At 38.0% G+C, this 11646-nt stretch overlaps 2 protein-coding genes across 2 annotated transcripts in view; one reads left to right on the top strand and one right to left on the bottom strand.

The window, feature by feature from the left end:
* Positions 1 to 4466, bottom strand: part of LOC102842700 (cyclic AMP-dependent transcription factor ATF-4-like) — a 27357-nt gene extending 22891 nt beyond the window's left edge. The window contains exon 1 of the mRNA XM_006859605.1: positions 4400 to 4466. Within this exon, the coding sequence (XP_006859667.1) occupies positions 4400 to 4466 (67 nt within the window). The remainder of the gene's footprint in view (positions 1 to 4399) is intronic.
* LOC102842326 (protein FAM19A2-like) overlaps positions 1 to 11646 on the top strand; it is a 676150-nt gene that overhangs the window by 140216 nt on the left and 524288 nt on the right. The window lies entirely within an intron of this gene.

Genomic DNA, 11646 nt, shown 5'->3' with positions numbered 1-11646 from the left:
CCAGAGGGCCTGGAGGAAGGTAGAATCTCCAGTGAGTAGTAGTCAATCTGACTAGCCAGGGCTGATACAATGAAATGCAGACGGGTCTCTTGTGATACATTAGTGAATAATTGTTATCAGGACTGACTGTGAGGGTTGGAAATGTAAAGGTGGACATTTTATAGCAAGGAGAGGAGTGATTGACTTTTCAGTCTAGGAGCAGAGGTCCCTAGGACCATCAAGGGAGAAGAGCAGAGAGCAGAACCCTACTCAGAGAAGCAGTGATGCCTGGAATGGAGCCAGAGATGATGATGTGGAGCTATGTAGCAGCTGGAGACTCTAGACCCAGAGAGGGAGAGCGACTGTGTGCTGAAGACCTGGGGAGCACTGGGGAAGGATTGCATGGAGGGGATTGTAACCATGGCAATGAGACGATATATGATAGAATGAATGTAAAACTAATGTTCTCCCATGTATCACAAAATTCACAATAAATCATTTATGGAAAAAAATTTTTTTTTGAACCATCAGGAAAAAAAAAATATATATATAGCTGGGAAGAGTTGCCTCCTCAAAGTAGAGTTGATCATGATGATGCGAATAGAGTAAAGCAATGGAATCAAGTATAGCAATGATTGTGAGGTTGGTGCATGTCGGGGCAGTGTTTCATTCTGTTGTGTATATGGTTGCTGTGAGTGGGTACTGAGTCGATGGCACATAACAATAACAACAACATCAGTAGAGTGTTGGTCTTCAGTAAGAGCACAGATATTACCAATAAAGAAGATAATAATATATGGACACAAATGCCAATAGATGCGTTGATGTGGCATTGGATTAAATTTTTTATTCTCTCTTTGTCACATGTTATAGGAGGATTGCAAAGTACTTGGTATAAAAGTATAAGGCCTCAAGGAACTTACTTATTGCATCTGGATATGGATATACATTATCCAATGTGTTTCTGGGTGGTTATGCAAGTACACATAAATTTCATCTGGACAAAGTGCAACTGGTTGTATGTTCATTGTCCCATAGAGTTATAATGAGCCAAGCAATTCAGATCAGAGAACAGGATGGAGGGGACATAACTGGATATAGTGAAAGAAGCAGTTTTACACCCATGTCTCTTATATACAAAGTGAGTTCGTTGCAAGGCATATAATGACATGGCACATATATAGCTATAGTGTGTATGTCTTGAGAGTTGTGCTAAATGCCTGTGTTACTGGCTTATGCATGTATTATTCTACTGTGCTCTCTGTCATTATTTTAATGTGAATTTTCCCCACTTACAAATAAGAAGTTTACTGTATGCTTTGACTCATAGGCAGCCATATCCAGTCACCTGTACCAGTGTCTCTTGAGTGTTTGAGCACTGTTAATGTTAAATGCCATCGAGTCACTTCTGACTCAGTGATCCTGTGTAGGGTTTCCAAGGATTGGTTGGTGGGTTTGAACCTTGTAGTTATCAGTCCAGTGCCTATCCTACAGTGCCACACTAGGACTCTGTTGTCGTATTATCTCTGTTTAATTTTCATTTGAAAATTTTATCATAAAGTGCATCATGGCTCCCAAATGCAGCAAAACCAGTGTTAGTGATAGCAGCAGCAAGGAGCAAGGAAGAATCGATTTGGGAGTGATACAAAAGGTTCTTAAGGAAAAGATAGGTGAAAAATCATTGAGTGCTTGAGATTTAGGCATGCTAACACAGTGTCCAATGCATATAATGCTCTAACATACTGGGGGATGACTGTATATACACCATGTCATTATATGCTTACTGTATGCTAACATGTGCAAAGCTCTCTAATGATGCTACCTAATGTCAAATGGACATTCATTGCCTTGAATTAAAATGAGAAGTATAGACATAGAGGCTGTAGTTGCTTAGAGAAAGAAAATAAAAAGCACTGTGGATTGGAATAATTACAGAACTCTTAGATGAAGAAGGTAGAACTTATATTGGGACTTGATACACCATCGTTGTCTTGGCTCCTAAGATAAGAAAATGATCTACCTGTACCTACAAAACGCATTGATACACTTTTACCCTTCAACAAATGCCTGTTAAATTGGATTAATTGTGCTGTTATATTGTGAATGTTCGAATCCTTTGTTTGAATTCTTTGAAAGAAAAACAATAAACATAAGTATCTGAATGTGCAGTATAAAAATTCACCTTTGCCAGAGTTATCTAGTCTTAATTACAATTTAAGGTAGACCCAAACACGGTGTCCTCTGAAGGATTTATTAAATGTTCTAACAAAATGACAGATTCCTAGAAAGGAATGAACAACCAAAGAAGAGATAACCTTTGTTCATTCATCTTAATCTGAGAATATTTTCTCTCCTAAATGAATGCTGTATGACATTATGCATTTGTTAAAACCTCCAAAACTTTACAATCCAAAGTGTGTACCTAATATAAACTGTGAAACTTAGTTAATAATAATAATGACAAATAATACTAGTTTATCAGTTGTAACAAACATACCACACTAATACAAGTTAATAATAGGAGAATCTGCTGTGGGTATGGGGAGGGCCAATTGTGAGGAGGGCTATGTGGAAACTCCTGTACTCTCAGTACAGTTTTTTTTTTTTTTTTTCTGTAAACCTGAAACCTCTTTAAAAATAAATACATAGTGTACTTAAAACATAAAAAGAAATGAATGCTGTAACTGGAATTGAATATTCCATAGAAAAATGATTTGTCATGTTAATAAGAAAGAGAATGGAATAATTAAATGATTTTGGGAAAGAGGTATATAGTTGAACTTGAGGCTGTAGTACAGGGTTTGGCAGTAGCTTTACTCAGTCTCCAACTATTCCTCTGTTGTCACAGATAGTCTTGAGGCAAATGTTTCCTAGGTCCAAATGAGCAGATTGCTCAAAATGATGTCAGCTGTTTTGTTTGGAAACCTTACTATTCTCTAAACCATAAAAGGATGTTTTTGTTTCCAAAATAGAAACATTTTCTTTGATTTTGTGGTATAATTTGATAACTGTGATACAGTTTCAAAATTTTCTATTAGATTAGGGATGTGCAAATGACTGTCAGGAGATTTTGCTCAGAGTCCAATTTGCTATAGCTCATCGCTTATTTGTAGGAAAAACTTTTCAATTCAGTCCATTAATTGAAGTTCTTGAAGAAATTCCCCAAGAGTTTAACTTTACTGGACTAGAGGTTAGAGACTAGTCTGAAATCATGTTGGAATTTTTTCCAGTGCAGGAGCCACAATTGGAATGTGAAATGAAACCAAAGGAGAGTCTCATGCTAAGTACAATGATTAATCTCTGCAATGGCCTAGAGGTAGCTATGTGTGGATCACAATATTCAGGCAGTCTTAGCAGAATTGACAATATTGAGGCAGGGCATAATTCATAAAGACTAACATCTAAATGATATCCAACTGTATTAGAGTATGGGATAAAATCATGAATGAGATTTGAGGGATCTATGGAAGTATCTGTGATTAAAAAATTCTGTTAAGGGACTAAAGCAAATATAGATGGCAAGATGAAAAACATCTAATAAATTATGTTACCCACAGCTGTTGATCCTAAAAACTTGGAAAAATAGTGGGCTTCCCTTAGAGTTCTAAAGCAAAGACTTTTTAGCAATTATATTTCAACTCTGTTGTTTTAAAAAGACTGTTGGGATGCTCTGTGAACCATATGCATGTAAAATATTGGACCAAGTTAACAGGAATACAGATGTAGTTGTTTATATACACATATATGTTTACATGCACATGTGTGTGCACACACACTCATGATATTAGCCCTGAATTTAGACTCTGTTAAAAGTCCCGCTGCTCTTCATATCCTGTTTAACCCAACCTCAGGCTATCAACTGACAAAACCAGTTACTGCAAACTTAAAATCAATACTTGGGTACTGCTGGGGTTCTTCCATTCGGGGTAATATTGGAAGCATCATATGTAGATGGCTTACAAAGCAGGAGCTTAAAATAGCCTAAAAATTATGGGTAGCAGGTGAAGTGCATAATTCCCTTTGAAACACAACTAATCTTTCTATTTGTTTCTTTATGTAGATCACATTCTCTGGAAGTTCCAAAACAATAACAATCACTTTGTTTTTTTAAGTGCAGGTATGTGTCAATTAACATCCTCAGTATTTTTTATGAAATAGGACATTAGGTGATGTTGTTTGAAAACCATATTAAAACTTATGGGACCCTCCTTCCTGTTGTCCTTGTCACTTCTGTTGCTGCTGGAGATGTTTTTGGAGCCTGGATGAATGGGCTTAGGCAGTGTTGGGGACTGAGAGTGCTACTGCCCCCCTCCCCCTCCCCCACTTGTTTCACCTCCCTGAGCAGCAGAGAGCAGGAACAGCCCTGGCAGACAGGACAAAACCAACTTCCACAGGCCTCTCTCCCAGGGGGGAGTCTCACCTGCCTGTATTCTACCTGAGGTCCACTGCTGCAAGAGTCTGTCTGGGTTTGGGATCTTTAAAACCATTGTTGATGTTGTAAGCTGCCATCAATTTGGTTCATAGCTACTCCATAGAGACTTTCCTAGGTTATAAATCTTTACTGGAAAGAAAGTCTCATCTTTCTCCTGCTGAGCAGCTTTTGGGTTTGAACTGGTGACCTTTTGGTTAGCACTTCAGTGTATATCCTACAGTACCATCAGTACTCCTTTTAAAACTATTAGGAGGAAATAATGATGAAGGATGATTTCCCTCTTAAAAAACAATGTGGGACCATGGGTGTAAATGCAGTCAGAAGTATATTCTGTTATGATGCTGTGGGTTAATGGACTAGACTGAAAAAATTGATTTTAAATGCAAAGTCAGCAGTTCAAGCTCACCACCTGTTCCTCGGAAACCCTATATAGGTTGCTATGGGTCGGAAAAACAACAACATCGAAAACGAGTAACATAATATGATAACAGATGTCCTTCAAATACTAATGAGAGGTTCTAGTTCAAGCTTTGGTGTTAATTTTGTTTAACAATATTTAAACTTTTTCTGAAATCCTAATTTGGTCTTCAGGATATCTTTTGAACTTTGAATGAAGAAAAGTTAGGAGATTCTTCATTGACGTGTTTCTGCTTTGGATAAGGGAAAATAAAAAAGCAGCAATATATTTATATATATATTTGTGTGTGAGAAGAATATGTAACAGGTATTTCTTCAGGCCACATCAGCCTGAGTTTTCTCCAGAATGCAAAATAATAGTAAACTTGACAGCTCTTGAGAGTTATCTCAGGAACATGGAATAGTTGAATGCTCATGAATAAAAACAAACGGAATACAGAGTTCTAACTGTATTCTTCCCTTCCATAACAATAGTGTTGATTAACTTCCTTTGAAACATCAACACCACAAACTTCTGGTTGCTAAAGCTGAGGAGTCATCCTTGATTCTTCTTTTTCTATAATACTTCATAGCGAGGGTGACTATGGAGTCCTGGTGTGGCTCTGCAGAATAAGCACTGGGCTGCAAGGTCAGTTTGAACTTCAAGGTCGGTGGTTCAAACCCTTTAGCTGCTCCTCAGAAACACTCTACAGAGTCACTTTGAGTCGGAACAGACTTGATATCACTTAGCAACAACAACAGCTATGTAAGGTACTGGGACCAGAGACAGAAATCACTTCTGTCCCAGGATATGTATAGTTAACCTGTTGTTGTTGTTAACCTACTCCAAGGTTCTACCATGTCTCCACTCTCCTGTTATAACACTGGAGTCCTGGTCCAATGCTGTAGGATAAGCACTGAACTGCTAACCAAAAGGTGGTCATTCAAACCCTGTAGCTGCTCCTCAGAAACCTATACCAGGCCACTATGAGTTGGAACCTACTTGATGGCACTTCAAAACAACAACAACAGCAACAACAGTTATAACAAATCCTAGAGAATCTATTTCTACTCTTGCCGTCCTGTGATTCTCAATACAGTGGTCAAAACGATCCTCACAAACAAATTAGGTCATGTAATTCCCTTGCTCACAATTATCCCAAAGTTTCACATTGTCCTGAGATGAAAATTCACACTTCTTCCCTGGCTTACAACGCCTTGCCTAACTAGTATAACTCATACCACATCAGAATTCCCAGGTATCACTATAATGGACTTTTTTAAAATTTTTTTTATTCTGTCAACATGCCAAGTTCATGACTAGTTTTAGAACTTTGAATTTGCGCTTTTCATTGCTTAGAATGCTTGTTCCCCGGATCTTACCCATCTGACTCCTTGTTATTCAGATCTAAGTCAAATGTAACTGTTTCTAATGCTATCTTCTCTGTCCCTCCAGTAACTCATAGTTACATTAATCACTTATCACTGTCTGAAATTATTCTAATCTAAATTTTGATAGTGTGGTGCTATAGGATAAGCACTTGACTGCTAGGTCAGTTTGAACCTCAAGGTTGGCAGTTCAAATACACCAGTCACTCCTCGGAAACCCTATACAGGATTGCTATGAGTCAGAACTGACTTGATGGCACTTAACAACAACAACAACAACTATACAAGAGAAGTTCAATAATACCATTGATTATATCTAGCTTGTTTTACAATGTATTCTCAGATCTTAAAGGCTTGGCACACAGTAAAATATGGAATGAGTGAACAAAAGAAACACACTCAAGTGAACTACTAATGCTAATAAATACATACTTCTCAGAACTATAGAATCTGTGGCAGAAAGAGGATTCATAGAAAATAGGTTACCTTCTAGGCCAGCTTTAGAAAGGTCACCTTCTAGATCAACTGGCTACTTGTTCCTTTTATTTATTTTGTGAATTGTTGTGTTTTTAAGTGCTATCGAATTGGTTCTGACTCATAGCAACCCTGTATAGGGTTTCTGAGGAGCTTCTGGTGAGCTTGAACCACCGACTTTGTGGTTCAAACCGACCTTGCTGTAAGCACATTAACCCACAGTGCCATACCAGGCTCCGCTTCGTGAATATATGGTCTAAAAGTTATGCTCTTATTAGTATAGCTAGTTAGTTTTAATGTATCCCAACCCACTGAGCTTGGAATAACATAATAGGACATCAACAAAAAAAGGTAAACATTTTCCTTTCATCTGAAGGCAATAGGTTTATAGAATAGAGCTTCTTTTTCAGACTTTTTAAGCTTCATGTAAGAATCTCTGGTGGTACAGCAACTGAACACACAGCTGCTAACCAAAAGGTCAGTAGTTTAGACCCTCCAGCTGCTTCATAGGAGAAAGATGTGACAGTCTGCTTCTATAAAGATTACAGCTTTGGAAACTCAATGGGGCGGTCCTATTCTGTCCTGTAGTGTTGCTCTGAGTTAGAATTGATTCAACAGTGATGTCTTATTGAGCTTTATGTCAAATGCTTTTTCATTTCAACTTTGTCTGGTTGGGGAAACCCAATTCTGTTTATGATTCTTAATATTTTGTTGTTGTTATGTGCTGTGAAGTCAGTTCTAACACATAGTGACCCTGTACAGGGTTTCCAAGGCTATAAATTTTTACATGAGCAGAAAGCCTTATCTTTCTCCCATGGAACATCTGGTAGTTTTGAACTGCTGACCCTGAGGTTAGCAGCCCGATTTGTAACTCCTACGCTAACAGAGCTCCTTGATTCTTAATATATAACTATGCAAATAAATGTCCAATAACTGAGAAGATGAACCTAAAAACATTGCTTCTTCCCAACAATTGAATAAGGACAGAGAAGACTTTTCTCTCTACTTCCTTCTACCATGTCAAGAACATTTGCTTATACTATTTGTGAAAGAATCTGCTGATGGAGGTAGGAAAATCTAATAGAAGATAAATTGCAGTTTCCTTGATGAGAGAGAATGGAGGGACTGAAGGATGGGTCTAGGGCTAGATGGGCTGGAAGAGTGGAAAACAGCCTTGTCTCAGAATGGGATATGGAGTAATAGATGTGGTTGGCAGTGGGGGAGAGAAGAAAGGGAGGGAGGGATCTAAGTCTGGTAGATCAGATAACAAAGAAGCATTTTATCTTGTAGAGGCTTGCAGAGGCAGGGATCTGACAAGAACAATAGTACCTGGGCTTTTAAATTCTAAGTGTAAGCAGTAGTTAAGGAATTCCTCATGGATTCTAAAGTGTGAGGCCATCAATTATGAAGACAGTGGTTTCTGAGTCATCTCAAACAGGTTCTGTTCTCTTTTTGAGAAAAGACAGAGGCTCAGATATTTCTTTAATTTGGTTCACTGGAAGAACTGAATTCTTTGTATATTCTCTAGTTCATTTGACTTGGGGAAACAATTTGCTATATCTGGAAAGCTTTAGTAAATATTTTAATTGATGTCAACACATCTTGGTTATGACTCTTTTTGGTAACCAATTTTATTTTTGAAGTATGAGAGTTATTCTTCAACTTTATAGATTATGGGTAAAAGAAAACAAAATAAACCCTTTGAATGGATTTTCGAGTGTTTTTCAAAGCTTCTATCATGCAGAAATGTGTCTGGTATCTGGTATCTCTATGACTTGCTTTTCTATTCTTTACCTTTAGGCATGGATGTTCACAATAGTCCAAGCATGACGTCTGTTAATTAGGAAGTACTCCTGGTTCAACAGAAGCAAATGAGCCACTGGAAGGAGGACTTGCCTTTGACTGTTCTCTTTCTCCATTTTTTTTTTTTTTTAAATAAGCAAAAATTTCCTTCTTTTAACAACATTACAGACCTAGGTCTAAAAATTGCTCTCAGGTTTTGGTGTACATTTTCTACTGTACATTCATAAATATGCCAAGATGCCTGCCCCACTACTTGTGAGTATGGCTTTGCAATGCTCTGTTGAACACCTTTTGAGTTGTGTCTTTAGCTTTGTTCTGTCATGTTGTTGCTGTTAAGTACTGTCGAGTCGGTTCCAACTCATAGCGACCCTGTACAGGGTTTCCGAGGCTGTACATCGTTATAGTAGCAGAAAGCCTCATCTTTCTCCCACGGAACATCTGGTAGTTTCGAACTGCTGACCTTAAGGTTCCCAGCCCGATTCATATCCACTATGCTATCAGAGCTTGTACTGTCATAATTGGGTTCAAATGGTTGGCCTTTCGGTTATTAGCCAAGCACTTTAATCACTGACATCAGGGCTCCTGTCATATTGAGAGAAGAGCAAATAGGAAATAGGTAGTGATTGTCATAATTGAGTTCATTATTGAAACAAACTTTAGATAAACTGTTAGGCATTTAAACATTAGGCATATAATTGGAAAGTTGTTTTGTGCTCTCTAAATTGTTCCTGTAAACTTGGATTTAAAAATTGTAGGAGGGAGAGGAATATAAAAAAGCAAGAGAAAGTATTAGAAAAAAGTAGTGCATTTGCCAGATTATTTTGTTTCTCTTTGCATACCTTTTACAGATTTGATGAAAGCTTGGCTTTTTTGAAAATGGTACTGTGTACTCATACTTAAACCATAAATCTCTTGAATTTGGAGCTCAGTTTTAAAACACTTTGGGAATACTGATGCACCTTTCCTTGTATGTATCTTTTGAAACACATACACTTGTACAAACACACAGTGAGAAAAAACATTCTCCAAGTAGCAGTCTGATTGTGGGAAGAATACAAATTAGATGATAAAAATTATATTAAAAAAAAAAAACTCACATAGATATGAAGACCACTAGCTTAATTTAAATGTTCAGGATACTTTAATGGCGACAATAATCTCTCAAGTCTCCAGTACACTAAATATACATCTATACTGGTTTCTCTGGTATCCACATAGCCATTGCTACAAAAGATAATTTAAAAAAAATGTATAATGCTTTTTTTGTGTGTTATGCTAAAAGTTTTGGAGCTAGACTAAGTTTCTTATAGGCAGAATACATTATTTTGTTTTGTTTTGTGTTTTTGTAAATAGTGTCAGAAGTGACTTGGAATTAAAAATTGTTTTTACTCAGATTGACAAAAAAATTCATTCCTGTGTTGTTTTTTGTGTTGAGGAGTGGAAAGGTGTTATTGAAAGACCCAATATATTTGGCATGTGTCCCAGTGAATGTACAATTGGACATTGATGGGTGTTCAGTAAGCATTTTTCTACTTTCTAGAAACTTCTTTACATATAAGCACTCTCTTTTGATAACAGGAAGGTTTAGTAAGAAGTAGTTGTTGTTGTTGTTGTTAAGTGCCATCGAGTTGGTTCCGACCCATAGCGACCCTGTACAGGGTTTCCGAGGGTGTAAATCTTTACGGGAGTAGAAAGCCTCATCTTTCTCCCGCGGAGCGGCTGGTAGTTTCGAACCGCTGACCTTAAGGTTCGCAGCCCGATTCGTAACCATTACGCTACAGTCGTTGTTATTAGATGTCATCCGTCGGTTCTGATGAAACAGTGTCCGCTCTGTCCTGCAGCATCTTCACAGTGTTGGCATGTGTGAGCACATTGTTGCGGCCACTGTGTCAACCCATTTCACTGGGAGTCTTCCTTTGTTTTTTTTTTATCCTCAGTTTTGTAGTTTTTATTAGTAATTATACATTTCGATAACTATCCTTACAAATACAATCTCATGTTCCCCCACTTTTATTTCCCAATGGTATTTCTTGGACCCATAAGTGAATTTTAAATGTAGTAGATATTATCAGATTTCTTTTTTAAAAAATGCCTTAACAATCTAAAGTAATATTCAGCAGTGTGTAAAATGGCCAGTTTTATCACATCATTTTGTTTTGTTTTGTTTTTAAACTCCTATCAACTCCATGTGACAAAGAAGAATTGCCTGCTAGGATTTCCTAGGGTGCAAGTCCAGTTGTGGTGCTGTAGAATAAGCACTGAACAGAAAGGTCAGCTTCAGCTGCTAGGTACTCGTTCAAACTCACTAGCCACTCATTGGAAACTCTACACAGGGTCACTGTGAGTTGCAGCTGACTCGTTGGCACTTAACAACAAAAACTTTTACTGAAGCAGATTGCTAGGTCTTTTTTTTTACATTTTTATTGTGAATTATGTGATAGTTTACATGAAAGAACATCAGCTTTACATTCGTCCTATCTTATTTTGTTTCACTGAAATGATTACAATCTCCTGCAGGTATCATCAAACAACCAAAGGGTACATACACTCCTGCAAGCCTGCCCCCTGGCTGTCAGCACATAGCCACTCTTCGTCCCTGAGGCTAAAGTCCCCAGCCATTCCATCTCTCCAAGTCATCATCTCTGTCTCCATCTCTGGGGCCACTGCTTCTCTGGATAGGGTCCTGCACTTTGCTTTTCTCCCTTGATGGTTCCAGGGACCTTTGCTCCTGAACTGCAAAATTTACCACTCCCCTTTTGTTACAAAATGTCTGTCTACCTTTACCTTTCCAACACTCACAGTCAGTCCTGATAGCATTCATTCCCTATTGAACCGCCAAGAGTCTTATCCCCATATCCTTTCATCAGCCCCATCCAGACAAGCTGGAAACCACTCAGTGGAGGTTCTTCCTTTCCCTGCACCCTCAGGAACTATGTTTCTTATTGAAATCTTGTAAGCCAGTCACTTCTTGCCTTTGTAGCTCCTCCCCCCTCCCCGCCCCATTTTGGGTAGCCGATGTCTAAGTTGCCATCCTTGTCAACCTTCTGTACCAAGGGGGTGGGAATGATCCTTGCTGTAAAGATTTGTTCCCTCCTTTAACCTACTGCATCAACAAGCATAGGTCAAGTTCATTAAATTGTAGTGGATTACTCTTTTTTTCCTCTTCTTTCTTC

The sequence above is a fragment of the Chrysochloris asiatica genome, unplaced genomic scaffold (genome assembly GCF_000296735.1).
Source record: "Chrysochloris asiatica unplaced genomic scaffold, ChrAsi1.0 scaffold00033, whole genome shotgun sequence".
Lineage (NCBI taxonomy): Eukaryota > Metazoa > Chordata > Mammalia > Afrosoricida > Chrysochloridae > Chrysochloris > Chrysochloris asiatica.
Note: the sequence above shows the minus strand (reverse complement) of the source record. Positions and strands in the feature narration are given on the sequence as shown.